The sequence below is a fragment of the Pipra filicauda genome, unplaced genomic scaffold (genome assembly GCF_003945595.2).
Source record: "Pipra filicauda isolate LSUMZ 115617 unplaced genomic scaffold, ASM394559v2 scaffold211_size2331000_pilon, whole genome shotgun sequence".
Taxonomy (NCBI): Eukaryota; Metazoa; Chordata; class Aves; order Passeriformes; family Pipridae; genus Pipra; species Pipra filicauda.
The window spans coordinates 1,601,494-1,623,388 of record NW_024104323.1 but is presented as its reverse complement, the minus strand read 5'-3'; the positions used below and the strand labels follow the sequence as shown (position 1 = coordinate 1,623,388).

Below are 21,895 nucleotides of genomic sequence, written 5' to 3'. Positions count from 1 at the left end.
GCGCCGGGCGGAGCGTGCGCGATGCGCGCGGGGAAGCCAGAGGGGCGCGGCGCGGCTCCAGGCTGCCAGGAGAGAGCGCTGCGCATGCGCCGGGCGGGCCGTTCGAAGGAGCGTCCGCACACAGGGTGGGGAGGGGGAGAAAGGAGCGCTGAGGGGAGCGGGAGCGGGGTGGGATCGGGATTGGGAACGGGAGAGGGCTCGGCATTGGGATGGGATCAGGATCGGGACCGGGATCAGGGTCGGGACAGGGATGGGATCAGGCTCTGGACTGGAATGGGATCAGGACAATCGGGACCGGGATGGGATCGGGATCGGAACGGGGTGGGATCGGGACGAGGATCGGGATGCCGGCAGAGGGTCCGGCGGGGCTCGGGGCGAACATGGCGGCGGTTCTGGGGGGGGAGCCCTGAGGGGCGGCCCCTGAGGGGGATCTGCGGGCACGGACAGCCGGGTGGGACGGTCGGTGTCGCACGGGTCGGACACGGGCCTTTCCTGAGGATAATTCACATGTTTGTTTATTCTCGGTCTCGCAGCAACCCCCGGGCTGGCAGCGGCGCTGGAATCGCGCACCGCGATCCAAATTAGCACAAACCTGCCCGCAGAACGCGGCACAGGCACCGGCAGCCATCCAGGGAATGCTGGTACGGGAATGCTGCGGCACAGCTGGGGTGGCAATGAGGAACTGCAGCCCGGAGTTTAAAAAAAAAATTGGCCTTGTTTCTGTGAATAGAAAACTGAGAAAGCGGAGCTGCTGTAAAATGCTGAGTGGGGGAAAAATGTCACATCACGCCGGTACCGAGGCAAAAGCTTTGCTCTGTGTGCTGGAAGCAAGGGGAATGCTCCAGGGAATCCTTTTGTCACCTCAGCAGGCTCTGGCATCAGGCCTGGAGCAGAACAGGACTGAAATCAGCTACGATTTTGAACAGGCTCAACATTTCTAAGGGCATGTGGTGCTTTCTTATTGTGCTTTTACATCCTAGTCCGATAACTTTGAGTTATAATCATTTTTTTCTATCCTGCCCTACTGAGCAAAAGGAAGAAAACAAACAATTCCCTTGCTATGTGGCTGGTTCCAGCTCCCTCCAGATGCAAAGCAGCAGTAAACAGCTCTTGCTTCCCTTTAAACTGCCATCTGTGCTCTTCTGGCATTCAGGAGAAGGTGCTGTCAGGCAGCTTTTCCCCAGAAATAGCCAGTGGTTGTGGTATAACCATCCTCAAAAATTGGCACAACGGACCAGAAACCTGCCAGAACTATTTTCCCCCCGTCTTTTCCACAATTACTAAAGACATCGTTTCTTTTTCAGGCTTGAAGAAGGATGTCAATAGTCACAGTCCAGCTTGGGCAGTGTGGGAACCAGATTGGGCACGAGGTGTTTTGCTGCCTGTGCAGTGACATCCGTGGCACTCACGGGCTCTGCTCCAAGAAGGAAAACCAATCCTACCAGGATGCCTGCAAGGAGAGGTTTTTCTGGGAGGAGGAATCTGGAGGTACAGCTTTAAAAGGGCTTTTTGTTCCCCACACAGGGTCTGTTTTCAGGACACAGAAATAAAACAGGTCTTTTACCTTCGGTTGAGGAATGAGTTTTACCTTCAGTCTTGAAGGACTGTTTAACCCTCTGCCCTCACAACACTGCTGCAGACATGGAAGCAGAATCAGTGCAGTGAAGGCTCTGAGAAGACAAAGCCAGTTTCCCAGTAGCACAGCTGGAAACAAAACATAATCTTTCCTTCCAGACATCTGCATTTTCTGCTGTAGATGGATCACACCCCAGAGTAGGACCCACAGGATCCAAATTTGACATTATCAAACACACTGAGTGGTTTCTTTCCTGAAGGAGAACTCTGGAGTTCACATTTATCTTTGGCACAATACATAGGCATGGCCAAATCTTTTCTGTGCTGCCTGTGCTGTTCCATTTATGGCTTGGATAATGTGGGTGGGAGGAATACAGCCTGGGACATGGTATCCATCCAAATCCAGCCATTTTACGTAAACATGTTGGCACGTTATTGTTAATTCTGTTTTTCTCCCTCTGCAGTGCCTGTGGCCCGGGCTGTGCTGGTTGACATGGAGCCCAAAGTCATCAGCCAAACCTTATCCATGGCTGCCAGGTCTGGCTGCTGGAAATACAACAACCAGTCCCACTTCTGCCAGAAGCAAGGCTCTGGGAACAACTGGGCCAACGGGTATGGAGAGCTGTTCCAGGCTTCCCAAGGGAACTGTGGAGGCTAAGGAGCTGTTTACACTCTCTAGGAGTGCAGCTTAGTATGGAACAGGATTTATTTTTAAATTAAAGTAGAAATATATAGATAACAGTGTAATTTTTGAACTGATTTTTGCAAGATGAAACTGGTGTTTGAATCATAGAATCCCAGAGTGGTTTGGGTTGGAAGGGACTTTGAAGCTCATCCAGTTCCAACCCCAACACCTTCCACTATCCCAGGTTGCTCCAAGCCCCTTCCAACCTGGCCTTGGACACTTCCAGGGATGGGGCAGCCACAGCTTCTCTGGGCAACCTGTGCCAGGGCCTCGCTCCTTTGCAGTGAAAACATGACATTTTAGAATGGAGAGAATATATTTAAGAATAGGAAACAACAAGGCCAGTTTATAAACAGCTGTTTTGCAAAATGAACATCACAGCTAAGGATTGTTTAGTGCAGATAGAATGGATGGCAGTGCAAGCTTATAGAAATAATAATAATAAAATCTGCTTAATGAATAGCTTCACCTTCCTGCTTTTCTGTTACTCCCCAGTTACTCTGTCCACGGGCCCAGACACAAGGAATCAATCATGGATCTGGTGCAGAGAGAAGCAGAGAGATGCGACCGCCTGGGAGGATTTTTCACCATCATGAGCATGGCTGGGGGCACAGGGTCAGGCCTGGGAGCATTTGTGACCCAGTGCTTGAGAGATGCTTTTCCAGCCTCATTTATCCTAAACCACGTTATCTGGCCCTATGGCACTGGTGAGGTGAATGTCACATTGCCTTTTTATATAGAATTATAGAGAATTTTTAAGTTTATAATCACTGCTTACTTTTAAATAAAATACCTACAACAGAAATACGAAGGAAAATAAGTACATTTTACTTTTTTACAAAGTTCAAATGAGTAAGTAACACAGCTAAAGGATTGTTTGCCTGATATTTGGTACGTGTGATTTCACCAAAACAAATTCTTGATAATTCAAGTGCTGAAGTGGTGCAGTTTCACAAGAACTAGAAATCTCCTGTTGGGATCTTATCTCAGCAGTGCAATCAGTTCCCAGGTAGATTTTGTTCCAGCATGTTTGTATGGAGAGAGATGGATAACCTGATTTTCACGGGTCTTGCCCTCTTTGCCTGGAAAAGCTCTGAGCTCCTGACCTCATTCTGCACTTTGGCAAAGAAAATGAATCACTTCCTAAATCTCAGCTGAGGAAACAGCAGCAGCCAGAGGATTATAAATTAGAAAGGGATTAAGTTTGACTCTCATTTGTGTGGGTTTTTTTGTTTGTTTGTTTGTTCCCAGGTCATTGTTCAAAACTACAACTCTGTTTTGACTCTGTCACATCTGTACCGCTCCTCAGACGCCCTCCTTGTCCACGAGAACGATGTCATCCACAAGATCTGTGCCCAGCTGATGAACATCAAACAGATCTCCTTCAGGGATGTGAACCAAGTCATTGCACATCAGCTGGGCAGCGTCTTCCAGCCCGTTCACCCAGCAGAGGGGGGCTCAAACTACAGCAGGAACCCACTGGGTACCAAACCATGTCATTCACACACCTCTCTCTAGTCAGGTCAGGGGGGAATTGAAGTTCTTCAGTCTCCTTATTCAACTATTTGGGTACATCCCAAGTTTTCAGGCAGGCAAAGTGGAGGAAAAGACAAATTTAGAAGTTCAATCCAATCCCAATGTTGTAGCAGAGTCAAAAATAAACCCCCCAACTTCTGCTTTCATTCTTCACCAGAAGAACCCTGTTTCTGCTTTTCCAAGTGACCACAGACACCCTGGTACCTATTTACAAACTCGTGCAGGTCAGTGCTTTTGGGCTGAGCTTCACCTTTCACTTGGGGGCAGAAATTTGTATGAACTGAAACAAACTGAAAGTTTTGTGTTTGAGCAGAAAACAGGTGAGCAGACAACCTGGGAGCAACAGGCTGGTGTTTATACCCTCGAGGAATTAGAGAAAGTTACCCAAAATTAAGCTTTCCCATCTGTCTGTCGATCTCTTTAGCAGTGCAGAGAGTCCTGGAGATTCTGAGAAGTGAGACAAGTCTAAATTGTAAAATCAGAGCTATTAATTCAGTAACACACAGCAAGTTTGCATTGCTCTGTCTGAAATTGCTAAACCTCTGTAACATTCCTCCCTCTCTCCTCCTGTTTTAGCCACCCTGGGCAGAGTTTTTGTCAAAGGTGAGCAGCTGTTGATTTCTCCTTCCAGGAGACTTGATGGAGACGCTGGTCCCACATCCCGAGTTCAAGATGTTGGGGCTCCGGAACATTCCTCAGATTCCTGAGAACTCCCTCCCCTACAGCACCTTCAGCTGGCCTGGGCTCATCAAACATCTGAGGCAGATGCTCATTGCTAATGCCCAGATGGAGGAAGGTACAGAGCATTCCCTCCCCTCTCCTCACTCATTTCTCCAGGTGAGATAAAGCTGATTGTTTAGTGCAGCTCCCTTCAGTCAGTTCAGAGCCCTCAGCAGGAATTCGCCTCCAGCTGCTCCTCAAACCATTCCCTCAGCTTGCTCCTGCCTTTGCTTCCAGCCATCTCAGTTAATTACAGCCACTGAAAACACACAAACCAAACCAACAGATTGTGGCTGTGCACTTAATTTACATCCTTCATTTGGGTTGGGATTGCTGTGTTTTCTTTTTACACCTTCTACTCATGAAAATGCTGCTCAGCTCTCCCCTACCATTTACATGGGAATTCAGTTATAGCTTCCAGCTATGCAGGGAATGGGCTGGCAATTGCTAAGGATAGAAACAGGTATCATTTTCTCTGCTAGACAAGTGACTACCAGGAAAATACTGCTGGATTAGCACTGCTTTTCCCTGGGAATTGTGTGATTGCTGCTTAATTAAAGTGCAGCAGCTACAAACTCCAGTGTGGGGCACAGTGATAGTTCCCATCTGCCTCTTCAGCTATTCCAAATCCGGATTTCACAAAACATTAACTATCTTTTCTGTCTTTTTTTACCAAAATCACACAGGTATTGACTGGCAAGTACGACCACCTCCTCCAGGCTCCTCCACCCCCTCCAGCCATTCCACAAAGAAGCCACTGCACTTCAACACTTCCATTGCCAACCTGGTTATCCTGAGAGGAAAAGATGTCCACAGTGTGGATTTGGGTAAGGAGGAAAAGCCCCAAACCTCAGGGGTTCTTGTTTCACATCTCTATGGTTTCTTTACACCACATCTGATTAAAATAAAAACACCCCAAGGCCACATGTTTGGTTACTAAAGGTCAATATTCCCTCTAGAAACAGTTTAGTGTCCAAGGCCACGTTGTCCAACTGCTTTGGGCTGTTGTCTTTACAGCAGCTTCCTAAAGCACTTCAGGGCAGGAGGAAGAGCCTGTAATCTGTGTATCTGATGAAATTCTTGGCTTTATTGTCTGAAAATACATTTAGCTGTTTCTGGAGTGATGAGCATGGCTGGCAGATGCAGTACTGACACAAGAGAGCACTTCTAGATAATCCAAGGGATCTGTTTCAAAGTTCTGTTTTCTGCAGGCTGATCTCTGCAGAGTTTTCCCAAGGCCTGAACTGATCTGCCAAGCTTTGATTAAGTCACACAGGACAACTGAGATCAAGATGCAGGAGTTTGCAGCTTTACATTTACCACAAGGGCTGTCTTATCTCTGCTCCAGGAAGTTTCCAAGATCCCTCCCTGTACACATCATGGCTAAAGCCTCAGGATGCTTTTAATGCCTGGAGAACACCAAGAGCATTTAACAAGTATGAAAAGTCTGCCTCTCTGGTCAGCAACAGCCAGTTCCTGCTGAAACCTCTCGACAGCGTTGTGGGAAAAGCTTGGAATATGTTTGCTTCCAAGTAAGTGAAAAGAGTCATGCTGAGACTTCCCTAATAACTGCCAGTATCTTCAGTGGGAGAGAAATCATTGTAAATAAGTGAGACCACAGATTGCAGTGCTCTCAGTGTATTTTCTCAGTCCCAAAACTCCCCAGATTTAGTGCATTCCAATTTGACCATCCTAAAAATAACACACAGAAGCTCTTTTGCTGATGGTTTAGTTTCCAGCTTGTGGACGGGCCTGGAAAAAACTTCCTGGCTCAGTCAGCAGCACTGAGGGGATTGGGGTGTATTAATCACTTCCCCTTCCATTTCCCACTTAGCCCAATTTTTTTAGCTGCAATTCTGTTTCCTCAACCAATACACAGATATAAAAACCATTGGAAACAAGTCAGGACTTACTGATCAGTAGGAATTACAAAATGAGTTTGAGGGAGCACAGTAAAAACTCACCAGCACAGTTATAGGGTGGAAACCAATCCCAATTTGGGGGTTTCACAGTAAATATCCAATATGTGTCAGATTCCCCCCTGATTTCCAATGTCTTACCCATCCTTCCCCACACAGAGCTTATATTCACCAGTACACCAAATTTGGAATTGAAGAGGAAGATTTCCTGGACAGCTTCACAACCCTGGAACAAGTTATCTCCAGTTACACCACCCTTTGATTTTCTTTCTTTTAAATGATCAGAAATAGAGCTTTTCTGAAAGAACCCAGCACTGGAAAACCTCCCATCAACTTCCTGAAGTATGGAAATGTCTGGGCTGGAGCTGGTTTTCAGTCTTGAAAGCAGTGTGTGTGTGTGTTAGGACAGCAAGAACTGACTCTGAGCTGAATATATTCCTATGGGCAGGTATTATTCTTATTTAATCTATCTAATAAATAGCTATTTTTCAATACATTTGCTATGTACTGTAGCTACCTCTCTGAACATAATTTTTGGCACTTTAATATAAACTATCATGAATTTTCATTGTAACACTTTGCCCAAAGAATGCTTTAATGCTGATAAAACAGCAGTGCCAGGATTATTAATCCAAGCTCCATTTGAGATTCAAGATACAACACTGTGGCACCTGGGCCTTTAAAGCAAAGTCAGAATAAATTAGATTTTAAGGACCTTAACTTTGACCAAACAGCGAAAGTTTTGGACCATCTTTTAAGAGAAATGCAAAGATTTCTTCATTTTCCTGTCATCCTCAAGTTATATTAGAGGTTATAGTTAATTAAATCCTTTTCTCACCATTTCCCTGTGCCTAAAACTCGGGAAAAATAAATCCCTATAGCAGAGCAGAGGCCTTGGCTCCTTGTTATACACACACCACATGTTTAAGCAAAACAACTGCTCTTCCTCTATGTTAGAACTTAATTAATTCGTTATTTATTTAAACATATTTGGCAGGAGGATGGCTGCTAGATTTCAAATAGAACAGGACGCAGCAATATCGTGTTTAATCTATTTTTAAATTTCAAAAAGCAATTTAAGGAATTGTCTGGGGGTTTTTTTTTGCACAAGTTTTACCACGACCACAAGGTGGTGCCCTGGAAGCTGCAGCTGCACCAGCCTGGAAGGAGGAAGGGATTGAATCCCTTGGGAAGGCACACACGCTGAATAAAATAAATATATAATATTTATATATTTATTATATATATATATAATATAATATTTACATTTATATAAGATAAATGTAAGAATATATAAATATAAAATAAATATAAGAATATATAAATATAGAATAAAAGAGTCCAGAATTAAGGATTATGTTGTAACACCAAGCTTCCTCCTGCCTCTGTCAGCTTTTCACTTAATGGCAGGGAGAGTTTGGGGAGTTCTTGCCATTCCTCCCCCCCATGTCATACTTATCCTCCCATAGAAATAATCCCACAGGCCAAAAAATAAAAGAGTTTAAAGCAAATCAGTCTCAGGGACTTTTCCCTTGACAAATTTCACATTTCAGAGCATCCCTTTAGGTTTTTAGTGCCATTTCTTGCCAGGCCTTGAAACTTTTAACTGAAAGATGGCAGCTCAGAGCTGGGCACTGCTCTGGTCCAAAGGGATTTTTTGGGGGTGTTTTTGTCCCTTTCAACCAGTGTCTAATTTGGGTATTTTCCACAGAAGAAACTGGAGGAAAGGTTGCACGAGCTGGGACAAACAGCACAGGCACTGCAAGAACAAAGGGTCAGGAAAGGACACCGTGGGGAGCTTCTCCCTCCTGCAGGAGGCCCAGGATGTTCAGCCACACAGACACCCCTGTCCTGGTGTTCCCAACAGATCCCAGACTGGTCAGAAACGGGGAACTGCACGTCTGCAACAAGGGCCAAGTCCCAGCAATGCTTCCTCCTGGCCCACAGAACAGGTAAATGAGGTGTTTAAAAAGCTAAAGACAGATAAGTCCTCTGAGAAACGAGGAAGAGAGCAAAGGGTTATTGATCCAGCAGCACCATAACCCACTTTATTGCAGGAATAACCTGTTATCTCCATGTATTTATAATTCTGAGCATGAAGCAAAGGCAGCAGGTGCTCAGTGGGTGACACAGCCCCATATTTATCAGTTATGGCTCATAGGATTTCCAGGTAATGCAGCAGGTTACTGGAAGGGGTTTTTTTGTTTAAGTTGGATGGCAGAATTGATGCCATGTCAGGAAACACAACACACAGCTGAGATGCACAACCCCAGAGCAAAAATGAAGATTTCCTTATTTAACAAAAGAAAACAGAGAGGGAAAGATTCTGCAGCTCACAGACACAGCCAGGCCAGCAGGGCCATCACTGCTTATCAAGGGTTGCTCTGTAAGGACTTGTTCACAGTCAGGATTCAGGGAAAACACTCCTAATTCCACGTGAAAACAACATTTTTAAAAGCAGCAATAGAGGATCACAGCCATCAGCCAAAGTTTGACAACACAGGTTCCTCAAAAGTATTTTAAAAAAAAAAAAAAAGAGTTGAAACCAAAAGTGTAGATGTATTTATCTGTTATAATCCTCTCCACTGCTCTGACAGGAGCTGTTTGAGGCATCTCTAGGCTTCTTCCTGTGACTGTTTTTCACTGCTGACCTCAATCCTGAAATTCTCACACCCTTTCCCAAACCCAGCCTTCAGTTTTTGATTCCTCTGGGTTTTTTTTTCCCCAGGATGTGCAGAGGGTCAAAGTGGCAGGAAGTGAATAGCTGGTATCAAAGATTCATAATTTACCCTTGTATTAGAAGGTGGAGCAGTACTTTTCTATTTTATTGATAAAATTAATCACGGGGATAGTCAGAGCCTGGCAGAGGGCCTTTATTTCATTAAGCAATTAAAGTTAATGAGGTGGATCAAAGGTCAGCACAAGCCAATGGCTCAGTGACAGGAACAACAGAATCAGTGGCCTCGACCTTGCTGGTTTTAGGCAAAGTCCCCACAGGATGTCCATAAACCTGGAACAATGCACCAAACCTCACTATTGTTGTTGGGAGGGACAGGTGCAGCTCACTTGGAAGTTGAGTCAAGGACTCCAACTACAGAAAAAAGACCAAACAACCCCAAAAAAACCTGAACAAATCAAACCCACCGAAAAAATTCCAACCCAGAAACAAAAACCTTCAATAACCTAAAATACTTTAAACACAATAAGTGGCAGGTGACAGTAGTTAATGTATTTATAGATATGATTTATTTGGCTATAAGCAGATATTGGTGCTTTTAAGGTCAGACTCACTACCAGGACAGGAAGGATAGAACTGGGGGTAAATATATAAGGGGAAAAAAAAAAAATCTATGGTTCCCACACCAACCAGGAATTTATCAATATGAAAGTTATATTCAAATTACCAGCTGACACACTACTAAGGAAAATTAAGGTACAAAAGGATGAATTATTCACTTCCTTCTGCATTTGCTAAGAAATTTAGTCTGGATAAATATTATGAAGTGAGAGACTAAACATCCAAAAAGAAACACTCCCAGATGAAGAAATGTGAGTTTTGCTGGACACCACTTTAAAAACCTGCACAGGAGTCATCAGGGAAGTGATTCATGGATCCGATTTAGCACAAAAAAAGCTTCCAAAAGGAACTGAGCTGCTGCCTTTCCTCCACTGCTTCCAAGGGCAGCCCGGACCCAGCTTCGCCAAGGCAGCAAATTCCAGGTTCCTGGGGCAGCCTCTGCTTCCCAGCCCAGCTCTGCCCACGCTCCGGCCCCCCGGCTTTGAACCGGCCCGGCTGCGGAGCTGAGAATCCCCAATTTTAACCGGGGAGCTTTTCCGGCTCTTTCAGCGGAGCCGCAGCTCACAATGGTCCCTTCGGAGCCCACATTGTGCGGGTCCCGTCCCTCCAGACGGGCACTTCCCCTCCGCGGGAGGGGACGTGACTCACACACGGCCGGGAATCAGCACAACCTGCCCCTTAACCCTTTCCCTCGGCACATCCCGCTCCGTGAGCCCCTTCCCAGGGCTCTCCAAACAAATCCTCCTGCCAGCCCCGGGGGAGCACCCTGGACAGGGTGAAAAAGGCCTCTGGGAGGAGATCAGTGAAGCTGCTCCTGCTCCTTAGGAAACGAAAGGCAGTTTTTAAAATAAATATGTGCCGTGATAAAGATCACAGAAGAAATCTAAACCTTAATTAAAGCCTGAGAGGTTCTAAACTGTGACTTCTAGCAGAGGCACACTCTGTACTTATCTGGGTGAATTAGGTGCTAGAAACCTTCTCTTAGTCTTAAAAAAAAAAATTAAAATACGCCCAGTTACACAGTAAAAGAGAAAAATAACCAAAATGAGGGTGCTCTCTAGGCCCAAATTCCTATTTTAAATGTAAGAGTAGTAAGTAGAGAAGCTAACTAAAAGAAGCCACTGGTTAAACCAAAAAAAGGCAGAATAAACGTTGCTGGGGCTTTGATTTCACTGCTCGTGGTGTGTTTGCATTAAATGGGTGTGTCCTGCCAAACTGAGCGTGGCCCGTGTTTGGTTCCACGTGTTTATTTAAGGCTCAAAAAATAACACTTGAGCTGCCTGGGAATGGTGTCATTGTGGTCATGGCATGATTTGAGTTGAACTTCTGCCCAGCAGCCTCCAATCTGCGAGAGATCATCGACAGCAGCGTGGCAGGGGAGCCAAATGGAAACCAGCCCCATCCCACTGGAGGTGGGATCAAATCCTGGCTGGGCTTGGCTGGAGCTGCAGCCTCAGCCTGTAGCACTACCTGTGAGTCAGCTAAGTCAGCAATCTGATTTATGTTGTTATTTGAAGTTAAAGGCATAAATTTGGCAACCAATATCCAATTAAATGTATCTCCCAAGAAGAAAGCTTCCATTCCCTCCCTACCAGCCACTAAACTCGGGGTTTCACCTTATTTTCCTCTACAAAGATTTAATCAGGCTTCTCCCCAGACCCAGAGTATTCTTATATAAAACCAGATCCAAACCTGTGCTGGGAAAGGAGAGCTCGTTCTTCAGCCACCTTAGGAAGGAAACATGAACACGTGGGGTCCTCCAGCTGAACAAAACTTCAGTCAACAGGCCTGGACTTGTCCAAAAATCGCTGTATTGAGGGCAGAGAGAGCTCCAGGAAGGACCAGGGGAGGAGACATCAGGGACAGCCTTAGCCAAGGGCTCTCAGGCTCCTCCAAACAACACTTAACCCCTTTCCTTGTTCCCGTAATTGGAAGGATCTGTCACAGCTGGAATCTGTTGCCAAAGGACGTGGATTATTTGACTCCTCAGCAGCACCTGCTCCTCCTGGGCAGCCCCAAGGTCTCAGTTGCTGCTCCGTGGAGTTGCCACAGGGTGGCTGTGCACAGGCACCAGTGATTAAATCAGGTTTGGGTGGAGATTAAGGGAGGCAACAGCACTAAACCCACCAGTTGGATCAGCACACATCCAGCAGAAATACTGCTTTGGACATTTCTTTGGCACCCATGAGTTTGAACTCCACTGAACACCAGCCCCAGCCATCCTGAAAGTGTCCTCCTTGCTGCTCCTCACCTGGGCTCTTACACAGGGATCCATGGGATTGGATGTCACAGGAGCTCAGCCAGGCTGAGAACAGACCCACAAATTCAAGAATCTGAGCAATGGAACCTGTTGCTGTGAAAATATCCTGAATATTCCAGCTCTTGAGGAAACAGCTGCAGCAAGAGGCACTGAGAGCAGGGTGGTTTCTAAGCAGGCCAGAGAGGTTTTGTGAAAATGGCAGTGTTTGTGTTATGTTGTAAATCTAAATGTGTAAATCTCTGCAGGTTCAGTTTCTTTTGGACACAGAAAAATGTTGAGCACACAAACCTGCTTTTTCGGTCACCAGATGGAAAGGGCAGTGTCAGGAAAGCCACAGTCCCTCAAAATTCCATTTCTGCATTTCAGTGTGAGCCTTGAACAAAGTATTGGTGTGTTTTAATCAGCAGCAGCTTCTGCAAGAGAACTGCCAGTTATTTTCTTGGAGTGGAAGGAGAACAGAGGTACCATGAGGTCACTGCATGTGGATAGAACAAGCTTTGGGAATTGCATGGGATCTCTTGGGAATTTCTTAGAGGTGGGGCCAGTCAGAGCTGACACCTTCCAGTGGAAAGGCTTTGGACCTGGGAAATGCCACAGATGAGCTGGTCCCCAAGGAAGGGAAGAGGTGACACCCTACAGCAGATTGATGTGTGGTCACAGCCTCGTGTAACACGTCAGTGCTCCAAGGATTTGCACCAAACCCAGCGGATTGTGCCTTAAATCCCGTGGGTGAAGCACAGAGCCCTTCCCTGGCTGGGCCCCTCCAGCAGGGCCAGCACAGCCTCTCCAGAGGCTCCCCAGAAACACCAACTCCCCTTTTCCAGGGCCAGAGGAGCCGGGTGTGGCCACAGGGCCGTTATCCCAGGGAACAATGTGAGTGCCAGCTCCCATCTCCTGCCTTTCAGCAGGAAGCAGCTGCCAGCTTCCTCCTTGCCAGCTGCCAGGGCAACTCAGTCAGGCTTCTTGGAAAAGCAGAGGAACAATGACCTGGGAGGAACTCCCCTGAAACACAGAGGATCTTCACACTCACCCACATCTGAGCAGCTCCTCGAATGAGCTCCAGAGAAAGGTGACCTTTGATTTCGTGCTCATGGAGCCAATGCTCTTTGAGTCATTCCATGGATAATAATAATAATAATCCCCCTCAGCACGATAAAGAGCACTGCTAAAGCAAACTAAACCCAAGCTTGGCCCTTCCATAAGTTACTTTGCACCTTTGTTTTACACCAGTAGCAGTGAATGAGCTGAATAACCTCAACATCCCTTCCCTTTAAATCCAGCACAGGCAACAGTGAGCTTTTTTGACCAAAATACCCTTTTTCTGAATTCCTGACACATTGCTGGGCTCTTGCTGTTTGCTTGTACCTGGGAGGTGACATAACAGCAGTGAGTTTCTGCCTCTGAGTTCCTTTCTCTCCTGACAAGTGCCCCGGGCTGTTCCAGCCTCTCCCTCCCCACCACTGCCAGAGCATTGTTCTGCTGCCTCTCCCAAAAGCACAGTGGATGCATCAGTAAGCAAGTGAAATGGATAAAGAAATAAATGCCAGCATTTCGTGCCCTCAATTAGGCACTTGAATTTGGGTAGTCACACAGAAGGCTCAAAGAGTTTCTCAGTATAATCCTTCTAAAAATCAGTTTGCCAGAGCACAGGCAAATATTTACCAGAGCATCGGAGGGTGTTTCACGGGAAGGCAGTTGCTTCACTCCCTGTTTCCTGAGGTTACAGGAACCCAGGAGGCTCCAGCACTGATCCCTCACCTGCTCCCACCAGGGGCCACAGCCCAGCAGGATTCACTCCCACTGAGGGCTGCAATTTGAGTGAAGTACTTACTGGTTTTTCTTATTCCCTTAAAAAAAAAAAAATCCAAAAAACCCCCAAACCTTCAAATTTACAGGAAAAACCCACAGAATTTTAAATCTCTGAAGAGCCATTTCAACTGCCTTATCTAAAATCACATCCAGCCTTTTAACTGCTGATTACAAAGTATGTTTTAACCACGTGCTTCAAAGAAAACCGATGGCTTTTACCTCCCAGGAGCACCCCCAGCCCCCACTTATCTTTCCACCTGCGATCAATTTGGTTCACTAATATTTATATTTGTGCTTGATAATCAGGGTGACACTGTGACAAAACAAATCCCGAAAGCCAAAGGCACAGCAGGGAAGGGCTCTGGGGACCAGCGTTAAGCCCCTGTCAAGTGTTAATGACAAGGATCTTTTAGCAGGAACAGGCAGCCGGGGGAGTTCAGAGGGAGCTGCTTGAGCAGAAACACAGCAGGACACCGGGACGGAGGGAAGGAGCTACAGACACAGGGAGCAGGAGCTTTCCTGGCTGTTTTCCAGCGTGGAACTGGAGGATTTGACCTGCCACGGGCACTGTGACCTGAGCTGTGCTGACCCCAACAATCCCCACCGCTGGGGCAGGGCAGCTCTGCCCCCTCCCCCAGGGCACACCTTCGGGCAGGAACGACCCACAGGGCGGGCAGGAAAAGCCAGGAAAATCAAGAGGAGGAGTTTCAGCCCTGCCTGACCTGAGCTCTGATGTGCTACTTTCTGTTTTCCTCTCGTGAAAGCAAGAGAGCGTCAGCCACGCCCCACAGAAGACGAGAGTGAAAAAATCTCTATCACATCAAAGTCATCTTTGAGGTTTAACCAACCGTTAGTTGCTGTTACTTCCGTGTGATTTTCAGTAACTCCCAGGAAAAAAAAAAGCAAGATGCTTTATTCAGTGTCTAAACTGAGAGACAGCAGCTAAAAATAGAGACCTGTGCCCAGACTGTCTCTCCTGCAAGAGCTCCCCTTGGATTTGTCCCTAACACACTGAAGGAGATGACTGACTGCTTCCAATGCCTGACTAAAGATACGGACAGCAAAAGGAAGCTGTGGATTTAGGGAGCAGAATCCATGTTTTCAGGTGAAATGCTGAAAGACTCCAAGTCTCGGAAGCCACAAAAATGCAGCTGCAGATGTATCTGCTCCATTCCAGACAACAAATGTCACAGTGTTACCAACCCAGTTCAATACACAGAGTGGAAACAATCCAGCTGAAATAAACACTGGGAAACGTTATTTCTTTGTTTATTTAAGCAAACATAAAACTACCCATTAGGTTTACTTTCATTTCTATGATTTTTTTTTTACCTTTTACCAAGTCTTATCATCTCCCAGCAGCTGAACAGGTAGGAGCAGGTAGAACCATCAGCTCCTTCTTTAAATAAGTGTTAGAAAGCTTCAGAATAACAGCAGAGCTTATTGGAATGGACACATGGAACACAAGCTGAAGAACAACAGACATATATATATATTTCACACTATATGTATGTAAACATATTGAACTAAAAGTGGGAGAAAGCTCTGTTTTTCCAGGGATTTTCCAGCAGGCAAGAGGCAGAATTGTAAGGAGACCCCCAAAGGAGCAGTTTATTGGCTCAGGCTCTGGGAAAAGGGTTTTTTTCTCTTTTAGTTGTTGTTAGAGTCTTCTCATCTCAGCCTGAGGGCACACAGGTAAATGTGTCACCCACTGCCAGGGGAGCTTCCAGACACCACCAGAACTGAGAGAGGTAAATAAATAAATACCCGTGTCCCTCGGGTGAATCTGAGGACAAAAAAGCTGCCACCAGAACTGGGGAGAGCAGCCAAGGGCTGTCACTGCTCCAGTGTCCTGAGGGGAACGGGACACACAGCTCTGGGCTGGGATCCCCTCAAAGTGCAGCTCCAAAGTTTCCACGGATTGAGAAAAGTGAAGTACCAAGCAGAGCTGTGATTTTTGGAATGTGCACTGCGTTAGAAGACCTTTGTGACTTTATTTTCAAAGACCTTATTTAGGCCAAAAAGTGAAAAGATTTAAGAAAAAAAAAAAAAGGTGGAGAATTTAAGCAATAGTGTTCACCTCTAAAAACCACCAGGAGCACAGGAATGGCCTTTGTGCTTTTGACCACCCTGCACCACCTCCCGAGCCTTAGATATGTAAATTCACTCTGCTCAGAGCTCTGTCAGAGCAGCCTCCCCGCTCTGGTTGTTGGCTTCAGAGAGAACTTCAAACACAAGAAACAAGGTACAAACCTCACACACAACCGGGATGAAACTCTAAATAAAGGATGTTTGTTATGCAGAACCGCAGCGGCGACTCCTCCTCGGAGCTAAACCCAACCTGATGCTCAATGGAACAGCTGGAGATGGATGAGGGGACGGTCAGATGAGAGATACCAAAATGTCAGACAGCCTACCGACTGTTGTTGCCATGAGATCCAACAGTCAACATCAGTCTGATAAGCTATCCGACAGGATGGTGGGGATGGAGCAGCTGGAACACCACGGCACACTCGCAGCACGGGACACACACCAGCTCCCCCTGGCTCCAAACCTGCCCCAGCCCAGCCTAAGCTCAGCCAGGCAGGGTCTAACCTGCTCTGAGCACCTCCTGCGATGCTCACCGAGAGAAAACTCAGCATTACTTACCCCCAGGACAGGAATCAAACCAACAGGTCACAAATATTTACAGATGGAAGGACCAAAGAGAGAAAAGAGCCATTTTAATGTTAGTTCTGTTCCTGGACATGAGAGCTGACACACACACACACTGGTTCAGAACAAGGTTTGGAAAATATCTGACTTGAAAAGCATAAGATTAAAGTTCTTTAAAGTTCTGTTCTGGACATCAAATCTGCTTTCAGCTGGAATATTAAATCTTCCCCCTCTCTTCTCCTCCACTGCCCACAATTCTGGCATCAGGGGCAAACACCTGAGCAGAATAAATATTGTTCATTGCTTAACCTGCCTATTTGTGCTTCAAGCAAGGGATGTCCTTCCTGCTGCCTTTGCTGAGTAAGAAGTTCTTAAGAAAAAAGAGAAAAAAAACCAAACCAAAACAAAAAAAGCCCAAAGGGTTTCAGCACCATCAGTGCAGGAAGGCTGAGTGAACGTGCAGCTCACGGGATTAAGGCTTCAGAAAGAAACTGAGCATCCAAAAGTGGAGAGGGAAAGAAAGAGCTTAAAAAGACTGACACAAGAAATTCTGGAATGATCAAAGATGCCTTTATAAAGTTTTATCTTAACTTCATTCTAAATATACAGAATAAAAAATGTCGGCGTCAGCATTTGACATCAATCACCTCTGATAACAGCACGGACTTGGGCAGGGTGGCTTTTCCAACGTGCAATGGATGGGACACCGGGAATTCAGACGGCACAGCCTTACCAGGAGGAACATGCAAGAGTTTGTATCCAATCTGTACTCAGTTATTTACATCGTGATGGGCTGGAAAGTCATGGAAAAAGCAAAACAAGCCACCCTTCTAAATGAGAAGTCGCCCTCAGGTCAGTGTGAGTTAACCCAGGAAATGGAGAGTATGAAATCATCCAGTTTGGAAGTAATTTGGATGGACAACGTTTGTGTAAAACCCCACTGAACATCCCATTGTCCATCCTGTCCAACACAACCCAGACTCATGAAGCATTCACACCTTACCTTAACGTTTATAAGCTTGTCAGTGAAACCTTTGCTCTAATATCCAAATTACTTTCAAAAAAAAATCAAATAAAAACTTTGTTCTAGTTGAAAACTGATGTTAAAAAGTTTTTCCCCTGTTTTGAATAATGCTGATTTTTTAACCATATGAAAAGCTGTGTCATTCCTGTGTCTGCCAGGGCCCCCTGAGGGGGTTTGTTCCAGCTCATTTGGTTTTCTCCTCAGAGTACATCTTCTGCTGCAGCCTCTTGGCGTAGCTCTGGGCCATGGAGTTGATAATAGACAAGATAAAATAACAAACCATGACAATCACCAGTTTCTCAAACATCCAGGAGAGCCAGTTTTCCCCCTGGAGAGACAAAACAGAAGGAGGAGGAAGATGGAGATTAGCAGACAGACGATGGAGAATTCTCTAATCAAATCCAAAGCAGGGACCCAGCACAGGCTGACGGGATTCCTGCAGGTCCCTCTGCAAAGCTGCCCTTGGTCCCTGGAAAGACAATGCAGGAGGCTTTGCCAAGCCCACCGCTGGGCACATGACGAATCCCTGCTCATTCCCAGGGTGCTCCCAAAGTGATTTATTATTCCCAGTATTGTTTGGGCTCCACTAACGATTCTTAGAGTTCGGAATTAGCAGCCCTGACTGTCATTCCCCGTCATGTTCCCCGCACAGAAAACAATCAGGTCATTGGTTAACAACGGTTTTTTTTTTCCCTAAACTGCACATTCCGTGTTCTCTTCCCATTAGGATGCGACTGGAAGTTCCAGTGACCTCGCCGGTCCCGCTTCCAGCGTTTTTCGTGGCAACTCTTCCCTCGTTTCTCCTGTCAAAGGAGGGCAGCAGCGCTCTGCCCACGATCCCTTCCCTGCTCTGCCCACGATCCCTTCCCTGTTCTGCCCACCATCCCTTCCCTGCTCTGCCCACCATCCCTTCCCTGCTCTGCCCACCATCCCTTCCCTGCTCGGCGACTCCAGCCCGATCCCCCCCGGGGCTCTTTTGTGGGCAGAAACGGCCAGAGGAACATTTATAACAGCCACAAATATCGCACGTGAAATCCGAGTTAAGTTCACGGATTTTATCTAAAATGCCTCAGCATCCTCAAGGATTTCACGTCGCTCTGTCCCGTTGCAAATTCAGGGTAAGTTTTTTAAAATACTTTTTTTTTTTAATTTCTTTTTTTTGGGGTATGAAAGGGAATTTCTGCCCCTTGTAGCTGCTCTAAACACCGTAGTTTTCTTTTCCTTTCAAACACTGAAGGCTTGGGGATTTTATTTCTCTTACTGTCCACTAAGCCACAGACCCTCCTGGCTCCTGAAGCATCGATGCTGCACAGTCTGTTACCCCTTCACATGGAAATGCAACTTTTTCCTCCTTAAATTTAACCTTCCAAGCAGGCAGCTAATGCAGAGAGGCAAGAACTGCCACTAGTCTTGCTCTATTTTTTGTCTTATTGTCTAAAGAATTTAAATCCAATTTTTGTACAACTACAGAGTAAGTTTGAAACAGTTAAGTTTAAAATCCAGCTTCACACAATTACGGGGGAATTTTAAAACCCAATTTCACACGATTACAGGGTAGTTTTTAATTCCCAGGTTGATTTTGAAGTGAGATTTTTATCTATATTGCTCGGGTCAGTGCAGATCTTGGTAAAACAGACACGTGAAGAGCCCGAGAAAGGCTGAGCTGGGGGAGGGTCTTACCTGTGGAACGCCACCGTCCGACTTGTGGTGAAGTTTTATCCTCTGAGCTTCCAGATATTCTTGAAATGGCTTCTGAAGAGAAGGACCTATACTTGGAATAGCACTGATGGAAAGTTCATCCCAGAGAACGAGACAAAATAGGGGAGAAAAAAAAAAAAACAAACCAAAAAAACCCATTGGCTTTTTTCTTTTTTTTTTTTTTAAATAACTTACCACTTTACCTAATGAGAGCAAAGTTCAGGCTGAGCTACAGCTCAGGAGGGAACTCCTGAGACACTTGAGAAAACAGAAACCCCACGAAATAAAGCAAAATATTCATCTTTTGATCTTTCCCCAGATCCTCCAAAAGTGCTCAAAAAGGAAAATCTCTGTGAGCAGCAGAGCGCCGGGCAGGGGGGCAGGAGCTGGGAGCTGGAGCATGTCCTGGAGGCAGGAGAAGGAGCTGAGCACTGGGGCAGTGCTGGGAGGCAAATGAATGACTTCGGAGAAGTCCCACATTTATCAGCAGCAGTTCCTGTAAGAACTGGTTTGAACCGATTAATAAGGAAATGACTTGTGCTTGTGTCATCCCCCGGTTAAAAAAGAGGCTGCTCGCCCTATGACTTGCCCCTTCTCCTGCGAGGAGACGGCCCCTTTCTCCAACAAAGTCCTTATTAGGACAATCTGTGCGTCATCCCTTCCCAAAAGGAACGCGTGAGCAAATCCTGCGGCACCTCCCCCGGGCAGGGATTAACAAAGGAACAAAGAGGCGCTCGGAGCCCTGCCCTGCATCGTGCCAGCCTGGGTGGCACAGGGCGGGCTCCGAGGGACCTGCTGAACACCTTGTTCCTGCTGTGGGGTCACGTCTGGGAGCTCAGAGCCCTCTCGGGGGGAGGGTGGTACCGCCGGGCAGCCTCTGCCCTCCACCCAAATCCCCCTGGCCGGGCTGCCACCAAACCCACCCAGGCAGCTTTGCCTTAAATCCACCCACCCTGCTATTTAGCAAATAGAGATCCCAAACCCTTCAATAATGGTCACAACCCTTCAATAAAACCCCAAAACTCAACTATTCAACCCTAGAACTTGGGCAGCCTCTGATCTCCCCTCAAATCCCCCTGGCCAGGCTTCCACCAAACCCACCCGGGCAGCTCTGCCTTAAATCCACCCACTCTGCTATTTAGCACAAGATCCAAACCCCTTCAGTAATGGTCACAACCCTTAAATAAAACCCCAAAACTCAAATATTAAACCCCACAATTCAAATATTACCCGGAATAAATTGTCACCAGCACCAGCACGGTGTGAACACACAATCCAAAGGCTCCCAGGGCTGGATCCACAAACATCCACCACCACTCCTAACTCCCACCACTGACAAACACCACTTGAGTTTCAAAGAGAACGGAGATTTTAATTTATTTTCTTTTTTATATTTAACTGGGGTTAAATTTTTTAAATTTAAAGAGACCAATGTGATCTCCTACACTGAAAACTCACCTAATTTTCAACGCTTCACTTTTAACTCTTCACACCACAGGGAGGGTTCAGTAAAACAACTCCACACACCAGGACACATCCAACAACAGGTTTTACAAGTGACCATCTCCCTGCGTTCCTCCAATTATTCTCCTCCTCATTTGACACGATATTCCCTTTTCCAGGCCAGAGCCCAATTAAAAAAGAACACTTTCTAATTTTAGGAATTTCAGAAAAGGCCCCGAGTGAAGAAACAAAGTGCCTCATTCTGCTGCTCTCAATGGATTTCCTTCATGGCCGGGGGCAAACGCCTTTTTGAAGCAGATTTCCCAGAAAAAGGCCACTTCCCTCATGATTCACCCCCGGGATGAGACAAACGGGGGGAGGAAATTCTGTGCCCGGGGCTGCTGAAATTTCAGGGGGGGGGAAAAAAAACAACCCCAGAGACTCCAGCCCGTCCCTGACACGTTTTCCACAAATCCAGAGGATTTCCAGGATCCAGCCCCGGCCCTTCGGCGCCGACCGTTCCCGGGAAAAACCTCTCCCGGTGAGTCGGGGCCGGGGCCGAGTCACCCTTGGGACGCTCTGAGGTTTCTTTGCCTTCCTCCAAGAGCTCCAGCAAGGTAATGGTTCACTTTTAAGTTGTGCCTGGTTCTGAAATGAGGAATATTTAAATGGCGAGGGGTGAATGATTAACAGGAGGGTGTTCAAATGACTCGGGCTCTGCCTGAAAACCCAACAAAGTCGGTGCTAAATTAGCTTTAAACACAGAACAAAGCCATGAAACCCAAGTTCAGAGGCTTCAACAGCTCCTGCTGCATGGACACTGAATTTCAAAATTTTTTTCACTAAAGAATTATTTTTTTTTCCCTTTTCTGAGCATGGCTATGACTTAAATTAATTAAATTAAAAATGCACAAAATTAACTTCATTACAGCTGTTTTAAAGAACTGCAAGATTCTCAATGTGAGGACCGGGGCTTCTAAAATTCTGCAATTTTTCTAGAGTCTTTAATACTGAAAAAAAAATTGTGCCTAGATTTAAATAAGGAGCAAAATGAAGCAGAGGAACATTTAGAAAATCCTGAATCCGCAGTGCTGGGAATGAAATCCTTGAAATCCCATTTCAGCAGGACAGTGTTGGTTACTTGTGCTCTTTTGGTAAAATTAAACCATTTAATCTCCCCAGATATGTCACCTGATATCCAAGTGTGGACATAACTTAGATCTAAAAGTCTTAAAACTCAGTTTTATTTAATTTAATTACACCTAAGTGTAAC

The 21,895-nt window shown here is 46.1% G+C and overlaps 2 protein-coding genes across 10 annotated transcripts in view; one reads left to right on the top strand and one right to left on the bottom strand.

The window, feature by feature from the left end:
* The first annotated feature begins 47 nt into the window (after window positions 1-47).
* On the top strand, window positions 48-21,486 carry TUBD1 (tubulin delta 1). Of its 9 annotated transcripts, none has more exons than XR_003544957.2 (13): window positions 48-125; window positions 534-641; window positions 1,305-1,488; window positions 2,040-2,187; window positions 2,756-2,972; window positions 3,512-3,743; window positions 4,428-4,592; window positions 5,203-5,343; window positions 5,865-6,048; window positions 6,595-6,883; window positions 8,147-8,387; window positions 18,209-18,599; window positions 19,499-21,486. XR_003544957.2 is itself a non-coding variant. In XM_039381032.1 (9 exons), the coding sequence occupies exons 2-9, from the start codon at window positions 1,317-1,319 to the stop codon at window positions 6,695-6,697; spliced, it is 1,362 nt and encodes a 453-aa protein (XP_039236966.1). In that variant the 5' UTR covers window positions 317-641; window positions 1,305-1,316; the 3' UTR covers window positions 6,698-6,931. The 9 variants fall into 9 exon arrangements, 2 of the variants coding, with proteins under 2 accessions (XP_039236967.1, XP_039236966.1); XR_005563455.1 differs by lacking the exon at window positions 48-125 and having other exon boundaries at window positions 317-641; window positions 8,150-8,209; window positions 8,303-8,387; XR_005563454.1 differs by lacking the exon at window positions 48-125 and having other exon boundaries at window positions 317-641; window positions 8,150-8,387.
* The window catches only part of VMP1 (vacuole membrane protein 1), a 58,830-nt gene continuing 53,940 nt past the window's right edge, over window positions 17,006-21,895 (bottom strand). The window contains exons 12-13 of the mRNA XM_027743341.2: window positions 19,162-19,264; window positions 17,006-17,809 (exon numbers count right to left, since the gene is read on the bottom strand). Of these exons, the coding sequence (XP_027599142.1) occupies window positions 17,666-17,809; window positions 19,162-19,264 (247 nt within the window). The 3' untranslated portion in view covers window positions 17,006-17,665. The remainder of the gene's footprint in view (window positions 17,810-19,161; window positions 19,265-21,895) is intronic.